The sequence below is a fragment of the Eptatretus burgeri genome, chromosome 15 (genome assembly GCF_056783735.1).
Source record: "Eptatretus burgeri isolate ZD-2024b chromosome 15, Ebu_testis_v1, whole genome shotgun sequence".
In the NCBI taxonomy this organism is placed as follows: Eukaryota; Metazoa; Chordata; class Myxini; order Myxiniformes; family Myxinidae; genus Eptatretus; species Eptatretus burgeri.
Window position 1 is genome coordinate 1,400,471 of NC_140975.1, and position 12,335 is coordinate 1,412,805.

Here is a 12,335-nt window from a genome sequence, read left to right on the forward strand (position 1 = left end):
TGGAATTTTGAGCTATAACTTGGCAAACTTTCCTCATATATGTTAAGGTCGCTTTGAGACTTTTTTCAGGAAAATCTGAGGGGTCACCACAGAATTTCATTTTTTGGCTGATTTGACATGGAATGACCCTTTTGCTTTGCATACATATACAAAACTGTCCAGGTTACAGAAACATGGGATGAGATCCTGGGGTCAAATCTGATATCCAAAACGCCAAGGTGGCATCCATGAAAAACTGATTAGATTGAACATGATTTAGATATTTGTCCACCTGGAAACAAGCAGAAATGAAAAGTGGAGATATCTTTATTAACTAGCAAGTTGCCTGTGCCCACACGAGATTCTAAACAAGGTACGGATGGAGGTGGCAAAATGCAAATGGAATCTTCTGTTATTGAGCCAGCAAGCTGGGAGCAACAATTTCCACTTATTGCCACATCTGATGCAATTTAAATGCTCTAATGGCGGCGAAGTGCTCCATTTGAAACCACTTGCACGATATTTGTAGCTTTTTTATGTCAAGGGTCCGTAATAAATATTTGTATTGGTGTCAAAGCCAGTGACCAATTGCAAATTAATAGTGGAATATTTGATACTAAGAACATGAACTAAAGTGAGGGGGGAACGGAAGGGAGGGGGTCAACCAAATCAACGTTTAGGGCCCTTTTGGGTCTCAAGTGATGAACTAAGGCAGCACCATGTTATTTGCGAAGAAACAAGGAGCTGCCTTAGTTATAATTCTTATAAGTTTTAATAAGGACCCTCTAGAACCACAAGAGTTCATAGTTGGCACACTAGTCTCACCGACAGGCGGCGGCATATCCTGGGAAGAAGGTGGCGAGGCAGCTGCGAAGCTTCGTTCCGCCCGGTGCCAACGGGTTGTGCCATAGAAGCAACAGCCTGGAGAGTAAGCGTGGAGAGGAGACTCGGCCACATGCCTGCAATTTGGCGAAGCCCTCGGCGGTCACTGCACAGACCTCAGCACTCTGTCTCGCGCACACAACAAAGATGCTGTGCACATTCCTCCAAAATACATTTTTTTAACTCGTTACCCATTTTTCAGAGATTACGATATGCTCGGTGGTTCCCCCAGTCGCATCAAACCAATCATCGATCGGTTCCTCTTTTACAATAAAATGAAAATTAATCAAAATCACGAACTATCATTGGCCAAATAATCTGCTAATTTTCTACCACCAGGTATCTGTCAGGTGGTGATTTGCTCACCTCACTATCTTTGAAAGGCAAGACTTGCTCAACAAAATGAAAAACTCAATCACTGACCTCTACCACTCACTTCAATGACAACACTCGCCTCAATTTCAATGACCTCCACCACTCACCTCACTATCAAGAAGAGCTGTGAGAAGTTTCAGGATGTTCGTAGCCATGGCTTTCTCGACATGTTCTTCGGCCGAATCCTCAAGTTCATCCAGTTCGAGATCACCAGTGGGTGAACCGCTTGGATCATGTGGTTCAAGTGCCTCCAATCCAAAAAGTTGAATGAAGTCAAAAATTGAATGCAGAGCAGCCACTCTGACCTGTTCCTCATCCAGCTGAGACATCTGGAGAGAAAAGATGTGAAATGAGGTACAACGATTAAATTTACTCAAACATCCACGAGTAAGACTTCATTCTGCATGAATTCAACCGCACCGTCCACTTCACATTAAGTTTCACTTCTTTAGATACGAATACAGGATTCTTATCAATCCCATTGGAGGCTTGTGAAGAGCTGTCATTAAGAGTCCACAAAAGGGGACTGTAAAAAGCACAACACACAAAATACAAATACGGACACAGTCGTGTGACTGGGCATCACGGCCGACCTCCATCTCTTATCATGGACAGTGTCCCATCCCCTCCGAACCTCACCCGGCATGCACATTCGGCCCACACTGGTTGCAGACCGAGTTGCAAATGTTATACCTACACTCTAGTCGAGTTACTAACCGGGCAGCATACCGTCCAATCCTCCAGTGACCAACCAGGCAGCAAATGTTGCTGACCCAGGGTTTCTGTAGATGGCTGGGCTCATTAAAGTAGACATCTGTGATTCGCCGAGCAAAGCGAGTACTAGCCTGGAAGGGCAGGAATTTGGGGGCCCCTCTGCTCCTGGAAGCTCCGGAGGTCCAGATGCTCTGAGACGCCATCAGAGTACATTTCGACCTAAAATTCAGTTCTCCTGGGGTATCCATTGAGAAGGTAAATTTTGGCTGAATTTTTTTTGTTTGTTTTGTAAGCAGTGTTAAACCATGATCACCCATTTAAGATTGCCCTCAACAAGAATTACTATTGCTTTCTGTGATACACCAGTCAATGACTTGAGAACAGAAGAATAAATTGGCAAGATTGGATCATATGGTCTTCAATTGGTACACACACATTCTGTTCTGCAGAATGAGGATTACCAAGAAAGGAAGGCAATCTTCTAGAAGTTTATATCAAAGTTTTCATAACACATTTAATTAATGAAGTTCACATCTTTTTGCCAAATTCTTGTTTGTCCCAAAAATGTAATGAGAGACAAAGAAGACAGACACCATCATTTGTGTTATTCAATGAGAAAATAGTAATCTCGAATTAAAATAAAAGTCGATCCATGTCCCCACAGTTTTGGAAACACGGACAGATTTCCTTGTATCTGTCATTTGGCTTCAGCAGCTACAACTATGCACAATAATAAATGGGGGGAAACGAACAATGAAATCTGATTTGTAATAAAAAAAAAAATACAAGGTTATGCAAAGCTCGTGGAAGAGTGAACACATAACGGAGTAGGGGAGTAGGACACAACAGAACATAGGGACAGTAGAGAGAAAAAGATGGGGGGGTGGTACATCAACAGCAGGGGTGAATAATAAAGTAGAGAGAGACTTGGACAAACAATGGGTGTGGGGAGGAATGAGGGGCAGGGGAGGACCCACAGGGTGGACAATATGGATACAGAAGGAAATTCCAAGGAGAGAAAACTTTTTCCTCCATTCCTTCTGCTCCTGTTTGCAAACTGTCGGTGCCTTCTTATGTCTCTCATGTTGTTGTTGTTGTGACTTCACAGGAAATTTAACAGATAATATGACCTTCACCAAGGCACAATTAAATGAAAATAGTGGTCACAAATATAATATACATATACATATACATATGTGCATGGCTCACAAAGTGGGTACACTACTGTTACACAAAGGGCAAAAAAAAAAGTTGAGGGACACATGAAATTCAATCCATTATGTTAATCTGCCTGTATTCAAATAGCTAAATCTAAATGTTTAGACCTGCAGCACATCCGTTTTAAAGTTACCACTGAATATATACAACACTGTAAATACACGTTCGAATTTTGAGCTTGGCGTCAGCGTTATGTACAGAATAAGATGAAAAAAAACAACGTAAATATTATATTTTTGGATAAGAAACAAATACTTTTTACTCTGCCTTTTGAAACAGGCTCAATATGTGACAGGAAAAATAAAAAAACAACACATTTTGAGAGTCCAATGTTATAAATTACGAAGGAAACACAGACGAGTTCAGTAGCGAAGAAAGCCACACTTGTTCAAGCGAAAAATAACGTTAAAATCGAATCTATTTCTTTCGAACTTTTGAAAATAATCACTTTAAACATGAAAAGAAAAACATAATTCTTACCTCTCGGATCCTCACGAAGAACCAAAAAAATTATAGCGTTGGTTAAAATTAAGAATCAGACAAATGCGAGTCACCTTGTTCGGCTCGGCATCCTCATGCTGGATTCATACGTTACGGCTCTCGCAAAGACACGGACATGAAGACAAACGCTGTGCTCGACAGCAAATGGAAATGTGCTGACACGCTTGCAAGTGCCTATTGTATCCATCAATCGGGGAAGTTTGCAAGACAAGATTTTCTAATGCCAGCATTATTTGCGTCCGACGAGAGATGATGATTCGTACATAACGGGACTGACACGAAAATCAAGATGGGATTACTTGCGGTCCGAACTTTATTTTTCTGATCACAATTTTGATCTTTATTTTTCTGCCGTTAGACTCTGTCATATTTCCAAGAAATTAAGGGAGATTTGGAACAAAAATCATAAGAAACATTATCAACACTGGACTCCTTATTTTTCTCGATGCAGTGAACACGAAGCGTTATGTACGAATCCATTATTTCATCAGATAGGGTAGATGCCAGAAAACCCGAATAGGGAGACAGAACATCATCAAAACATAAAAGAGACACCAAAGTTCACATTCTGAGTCACCACACTCAAAATAACTGGCACATAAGAAACGTACAGTAAAACAAGCCGGTAGGCGGACATGGGTAGTCGACTACCCAATAGAACCTGACGCGATTGACCCGTTAGATGGGGAATGACCTGAGGATTGAGCACAAGAAAATTAATGATTCCAGCTTCAAGGGTAAATGCTGCAGATTGTTTTTTCGTTAAAATACCCCTACATTGAGGTTTTTCGGCCGTTGCTAGGCAACGGAGGGGTCCATAGCAACGGTTCTTTCTCACACATAACTAGGACATACCATGAACATACCATACCAGTTTCATGTATATCTGGCTCATAGTCTCTGAGATATAACGAACTTCGTTTTTTTATTGTTTTCGACCAGGGTTCATTCAAAGTCTATCTTCTCCGACAGTTTTCATAGGATCTGGCTGGAAATTTTTGACAATTTGGCTGAATGTACTGCCCACTGTCGCTCGTGGCCCGATTTTTGATTTTCGAAAATTTTTTTATGATTTTTCTAAAGTTTCAAAGTCCCGTTGCTAGGCAACAGTGGTGTCCATAGCAACGATTCTCATTTGCACACAACTAGGTCATGGTATGAACCTACCAACCAAGGTTCATCGAAATCGCCATTGTATTCACTGAAATCGCCATTTTAAATACTGATAATAAGGGTAGAACAAATCTCAAAAAAAACACTTTTTTTTTTCGACTTGATAGACTACCCAATATATATATATATACATACAGTCATGCGCCACTTAACTACGGGGTTACGTTCTGAGAAACGCGTCGTTAAGCGATGTCGTCGTTGTGCGAACATCTTTTTTTTTTCGTTTTCGTTTTCGAACATCGTACTTGCACAAACCTACACACATAGGCTATATGGTGTAGCCTATTGCTCTTCAGATACAAACCTGTACAGCATGTTACTGTTCTGAATACTGTCGGCAATTGTAACACGCATCCAAGAGAGACTGAAGAGAGACAAGAGAGACACGTTAGTTTTACCTTTGTGCTGTTCATCACGGCCATCGGTGTTGTTAGCAGCAGCTTACAATCTCCTTCGCATCGATTATAGAAAGATGAATAAATAGCATTTGGATTTTATAAATACGTAATCATTGCATCGATGTTATAAATTATAAATGAAGAAACGAGCTCCTGTCAATTGTGATATATATTTTCAGAACAGTGCGATTGTTTTAACAACATGGAAAGCTTCACTCAAAACAAATTTGTGTTTTAATTTCGACTGTAACAACGATTTATTCATGGAATTCTTCAATTCAAAGGTAATTTACTTGCTGGAAGGTAAACGTGCAAACATTGGTTCAGTTTGAAAGCCGATTTCTTTGAATCCCAATTTAGCACGACCGTTTTTTTTCGCGATGACATTTTATGGACCTCAACGATCGCATTATAACAGGGCCACACTGTCGTTTATTATCATTATGAGGTATTATGTACTGTACAGCGTACATAAATGTACATGCTATTTTTATACGACTGGCAGCGCAACGTCGGCTACATCACTCGGCAATAGGAATTTTTCAGCTACATTTTTTTTTTTTCCAGAGCTGGCAGATCCTTCGTATATGCGATCCGTCGTTGCCCGGAACGTCGTTAAGCGGCGCATGACTGTGTATATATATATATATATATATATATATATATATATATATATATATATATATATATATATATATATATATATATATATATATATATATTTCTTCTTCTTCTTCTTTCAGCTGCTCCGGTTAGGGGTTGCCACAGCGGATCTTCCGTATGATCCGCATAGTGATTTGGCACATGTTTTATGCCAGATGCCCTTCCTGACACAACCCTGGTCGCCTCTTACGACACAGGGATATGGTACACCTATTTTAACCGGGGTATACACCGGCCCAGTACACTGGTACTCATTTCACCGACCTCGGAAGGATGACAGGCTGAGTCAACCCCCTGGTGTATTAATTCAGTGGCCCAACGGGGCTTGAACTCAGGACCTTTTGGATCCCAAGCCGCTGCCCGAACCACTGCGCCAACACACCAGGATATATATATATATATATATATATATATATATATATATATATATATATATATATATATATATATATATATATATATATATATATATATATATATATATGAAAATGTATATAAAAATATATATTGTTATGGCCACGGGTTATGGTTAGTTTGTTTGTTACTCAGGGGGTTTAATCCCTGGTTGTCCTCAGAAGAGCTGGACCTGGGGCCACCGCTCACAATTAACGTTGTGGTAAGGTGGGTTGCTTTAGAACCACGAACGCCACCCGGTTAGCTACGAGTCCCAGTGTCCACCATCTGATTATACCGTTTAACTCTCCGTCACACTAACCCTAACTGGCTTGGGATCCCAGGGTCCTGAGTTCAAGCCCCGTTGGGCCACTGAATTAATACACCAGGGGGTTGACTCAGCCTGTCCTCCTTCCGATGTCGGCGAAATGAGTACCAGTGTACTGGTCCCGGTGTATGCCCCGGTAAGAATAGGTGTACCATATCCCTGTGTGTCGTAAGAGGTGACCAGGGTTGGCGTCTGGAAGGGCATCCGGCCATAAAACATTGCCTCAAGAAAAAAGCCCAACCCCTGCACAGCAGGGAAAAATGGCTGAAAAAGTCTTTTTTTTTTTTTTACACTAACCCTAACAGACCAACACGAGGCCCTATAAGCTGGCATTATCAACACTGATTCATCAACGTTTTCCTGGCACATGTCTGCCAAATACAACATTGAATATCAATACAATGTACACTGCCTAATTTGAACTTGCACCTCAAGAAGTAATAATAATCACATTACAACCCCCCCCCCCCAAAAAAAAAAATCAAAGGAAAAAAAATATTTCAAAACAAGAGCCAAAATTGCTTTGCAATACACGTCCCTGGCGATGTGATATTTTTGGTTCACGAAAAAGGAAGTGACCACTATATTCATTATTGTTGTGTGTCTGTCTGTCTGTCTGTCCCAAGCATGGCTCCGTGGGTTTTGATCCGATCCTGATAAAATTTTGGTGGGAGGTTTATATCATGATCTAGTTGTGTTTTCCTGAGAATGGGCGTGGTGCACCCATTATGGGCAGAGCCACGCCCCAAAAACGTGTTTTTAGGGGGTAGCCGATTTCAATTTGCATCTTCTCAGAGGGGATTTGTCGAATCTGGCAGGGGTTTCGGTATTTGATTAGCCCAATGGCACCTGCATAGCCCCACGGAGCTCGATTTTCCATTTTCGTCCCAAGGTCAAGATCACAAGGTCACGAACTTGGAAAATTGCGAATTTTGACATAAAAAATTATCTTCTCCGAGGGGTTTGTCGAATCTGGCTGGGGTTTCATTGTTTGGTTAGCCCAATGGCACCTGCATAGCCCGACGGAGCTCAATTTTTCATTTTCATCCCAAGGTCAAGCTCACGAACTTAGAAAATTGCGAATTGTGTTTTTAGGGGGTAGCCGATTTCAATTTGCATCTTCTCCGAGGGGGTTTGTCGAAACTGGCAGGGGTTTCGGTATTTGGTTAGCCCAATGGTACCTGCATAGCCCCACGGAGCTCGATTTTTGATTTTCGTCACAAGGTCACAAACTTAGAAAATTGCGAATTTTGACATAAAAATCCAACTTCTCCGAGGGGTTTCGGTATTTGGTTAGCCCAATGGTACCTGCAGAGCCCCACGGAGCTCGATTTTTCATTTTCGTCCCAAGGTCAAGGTCACAAGGTCACGAACTTAGAAAATTGCGAATTTTGACATAAAAATCCATCTTCTCCGAGAGGTTTGTCGAATCTGGCAGGAGTTTCGGTATTTGGTTAGCCCAATGGCACCTGCATAGCCCGACGGAGCTCAATTTTTCATTTTCATCCCACGGTCAAGGTCACAAGGTCACGAATTTAGAAAATTTCGAATTTTGACATAAAAATCATACGACCGCCCAAACTTTGAGAGCTCGGAAAACAATATTTTTTATGCATTATCTTGAGGTTGTTATGAGCAACCATCCCACTCTTCTCCCTCCAAGCCTCCCTCTCACCTCTCTCAAAAATTCCCCCCTCACCTTTCTCCCACCTTTCATCCCCCTCACTCATCCTTCTCAAAGTTGCCCCCCGCTCTCATCCACCAACATGCCTCCCTGCACTGCGCTCTCACCTCCATCTCTTCACTCCACATCCTCAAATCCTCAACTGCCTTCTTCCTTGTCTCTTGTCCCCCTGTCCCCCAGCACCACAGAGCCTTTTCTCCTCCTCATTCGGCCCCCTCCCCTCGCTATTCTGCAATACCCCACACTCTTTCAACAACCCTCCTTACCTCGCCCCCCTCGTCCCTTGTCCTACCCTCCCCCTCCCCCTCTGCACCCAAAGCCTCCTCCCCTACCTCTTCATTAAAAGTGTGGACCTCAAATATCCGGGGCTTTCGCTCAAACCTTTCAGATCTTTCCATACAGGTTGCCACTGACAAACCAGACATTATCTGCCTAACAGAAACTTTCCTCTCCCAAGACGTGTCTGACTCCCAAGTATCTCACCCTGGCTACTCCCTCTTACGGTATGACAGACCTGAGCCTCGTCCTGGTGGAGATGTTGCTCTCTTCATCAAAGACTCTATTCCTCACTCTCCATGCACTGCTCTCACTCCCCCACACCCCCAGGAACACCTCTGGCTTCGGCTTCCCCTCCACTCCCACCTCATGTTTATATGTGTACTGTACCGTCCACCGAACAGTGATGACTCCATCTACACCTCACTATCTGAAAACATGGACTATCTTCTATCTTCTCATCCAAACTCTCTCTTCCTCTTAAGTGGTGACTTCAATTGTCATCACGCCAGTTGGCTAGGTGTGGGTACCTCTCTCACCTGCCATGGCACCTCTGCAAAAGCTTTCTGTGACTCATTGGGACTGACTCAATCGGTCAACTTCCCGTCCCGGATCTCAACCAATGTTACTCCATCTCTTCTGGATCTGATTCTGAAAAATTTCCCAGACAATATCTGCTGCTCTTCCTTCGCTCCAATTGGTTCTTCTGACCACGTCCTTGTTAAAGTGGACATCTCTCTGGCTGTTATCAGAGAACCACCTCACCGCCGTCGAGTCTGGCATTTCACTCAAGCCGACTGGCAGGGTCTCCAAGCAGCCATCAAACTTACAGACTGGTCTCCTATCACTACTTTCTCAAACATCAACTCATCCTGGGAATTCTTTCAAAGAAACTTGCTCTCCCTCATGCACAGATTTATCCCCTCTCGTGTTCAGTTGTCTTACCCTTCCTCCCGCCCTTGGTTTACTGAAGCTTGTGGCGAGGCAGTTGTCCTGAAACAACTTGCCTTTGCCTCATGGAAAGCAAACCCAAATGAGGGTAATCTCAGTTCTTTCCATAAAGCTCGGAATGAGTGTGTATCTACCCTCAGGAGAGCCAGAAAACAACATCTTTCTCATCTCAAGTCTGAACTCTCAAACCTCTCTCCCTCCTCAAAATCCTGGTGGCATTTAATCAAATCTGTTTCTGGTGTATGTTCCCCCTCCATCCCCTCCCTGACCTCAAATGGCCGCACTGCTGATTCCACACGTGATAAAGCTGAATGTCTAAACTCGGTGTTTGCAGCTAAATCTTGTGTCCTAAACCCATCACTATCTCTACCCACTTTACCCAGTCGCACCCAACTGTCCCTGGACTCTGTATCCTTTTCTCCTGACAAGGTGGAGAGCTTGCTTTCAAACCTCGAGTCAGATTCTGCAACCGGTCCAGACGGCATCAGCCCACGTGTCCTCAAAGCCTGCTCTTCTGCTCTTGCTCACCCTCTCTCTGTTCTATTCACCCTCTCATTTGCCCAAGGTCATCTGCCATCTGCTTGGAAATCTACTAACATCACTGCCCTGCACAAAAAAGGTGCAAAAACAGATCCCTGCAACTACAGACCAATCAGCCTTCTCCCAATCATCAGCAAGGTTATGGAATCCATCATCGCTTCAGACATGAAATCCTTCCTCTTCTCCAATGGCTTGATTTCCAATCATCAATTTGGTTTCAGACCAGGTCACTCTAACCTGGATATGCTGCTTCTGCTCTCCCATCAATGGATGGAGGTCCTCAATGCCAGACAGGAAATCCGAGCCGTATCCCTGGACATATCACGTGCTTTTGACACAGTCTGGCAACCTGCCCTACTCACCAAACTCTCTTCCCATGGTATTCAAGGCCATCTCCACTCATGGCTCGCAGACTTCCTCTCCTGTCGCAGTCAACGTGTGGCCCTAAATGGAATTCTTTCATCCCCTCTTCCTGTCCAGGCTGGAGTTCCTCAAGGTAGCGTTCTGGGCCTTGTTCTTTTTCTGGTTTTCATCAATGATCTCTCGGACTCTCTGGAAAATCCTCTATTTCTCTTTGCCGACGACTCCACCCTCTGCCGTACCATCTGTCATCCCTCAGACTGGCAAGCAGCAGCTTCTTCGCTCACTGCAGATCTGGATAAAATCACAAACTGGTCCAACACGTGGAACATGTCTTTCAATCCAGACAAATCTCACACACTCACTATGTCTCTTCGAAAGGACCGTTTACAAAACCCACCCATCCACTTTCTCAACAATCCTCTGGAAGAAGTCTTTTCTTTCAAGCTTCTGGGTCTCACTATCTGCCATGACCTTTCCTGGGAAAGTCACATTTCCAACCTCGCCTTAAAAGCCAGTCGCCGACTGGGAATCCTCCGTCGTGCAAAGTCCTTCCTCGGCCCTCTTGAGCTCCTGACCACTTACAAAGCTTTTGTCCGTAGCCTGATGCTCTCTCCTCTGGGCTGGTGCTCCTGCCTCCCACCTTTCTCGGCTTCACGCTGTCGAAACCAGGGCATTTAAGATCATCGGCATCTCCCACAATGAAGCTGAGTCTTTGGGCCTCTCACTCAATCACCGCAGGTTGGTCGGTGGTCTTTCTGTCTTCTACCGACTCCTCTCCAGCCTTGCCCCCCCTGCTCTCTGCGATTTGTCCCCACCACATTTCCACAGGGCGCTCAAGGTCCGCCAACAACCCCCTTCTGGTAAAACTACCAAAATCACGAATCACTGCTCATCTTCACTCTTTCATTCCTCTTTTTTCCCACCTTTGGAATAAACTTCCTCACTCTATTCTTTCCCATTCTTCCCTCCAGGCTTTCAAAACAGCTGTTCACCACCACCTCTTATCTTCCCCCATCCAAATCCTCGATCTTTTCTACCCCCGATAATCCACCCAAGCCCACTTCCTTCAATTCCCCTGCTTTCCTTCCTGAAAGTCCCTGTAATGTCCATCTTCTCTTCGCCATGTTCCCCGTCCCATCCCCATCCCTCTCCCTTCCACAGTTCACCTAATGTGTCTGTTCCCCACTGCTTTGTCCCTTCCACTCCCACCCCTCTTGTCTCATGCCTCCTTGCTGTGAGTTGTGTGTTTGCTCTCATACAAGCCTCGACCAAGGTATACAAAAAAAAAAAAAAGAGAGAAAAAAAAAAGGTCATTCCCCACCTAAAGTCTTGAAACCATTTTGCTCTATCTCGAACACCTTGCCCGTGGCGCCCCCTTCAAGTTTGTTTTTACGCTGATTTCATCAAAGTATGGATAATCAGAGGAGTGCGAAATGCCATATAACTCTATGACGTTATATTGTTCCTGGAATGTTCCAGAGGAAGTTTTGCACCAAAGGTCATGATCCTTGATCTTTGACCTTTAAAGTTCACAAAGGTCAAATTTTCAAAGTTGTCGGAATCGAACCGGGTTTTCAACCTTCTTCGATGAACTAACTCCAATAAGCTATAGCACGTAACCTGTTTCCTTGTTTCAATGTCCACAACATTGTTTTGTGACCTTTAAAGGTTATGCAAAGGTCAAATTTTGAAAGTTGTTGAACGAAACCGGGTTTTTGAAATTTTGCAGCAAATAACCTGTCACCCGTACCACACCATGTTGATCATTTTTATAACTTGGTTAAAAATTATCACATTGTCTCATCCTTGACTTCGGAAACAATCTACATCGTCAAATACCGCTCGTGAACCATCGTCGTCTCCAGACTTGTCTAAGTTTAAAAAGGGCATAACTCGG

General features: G+C 43.6%; 1 protein-coding gene across 1 annotated transcript in view; it reads right to left on the reverse strand.

Moving 5' to 3' along the window:
- The window catches only part of NCAPG (non-SMC condensin I complex subunit G), a 102,650-nt gene that overhangs the window by 44,212 nt on the left and 46,103 nt on the right, over positions 1–12,335 (reverse strand). Inside the window, exons 14-15 of the mRNA XM_085855961.1 lie at positions 1,344–1,565; positions 805–986 (exon numbers count right to left, since the gene is read on the reverse strand). Coding sequence (XP_085712087.1) covers positions 805–986; positions 1,344–1,565 — 404 coding nt within the window. The remainder of the gene's footprint in view (positions 1–804; positions 987–1,343; positions 1,566–12,335) is intronic.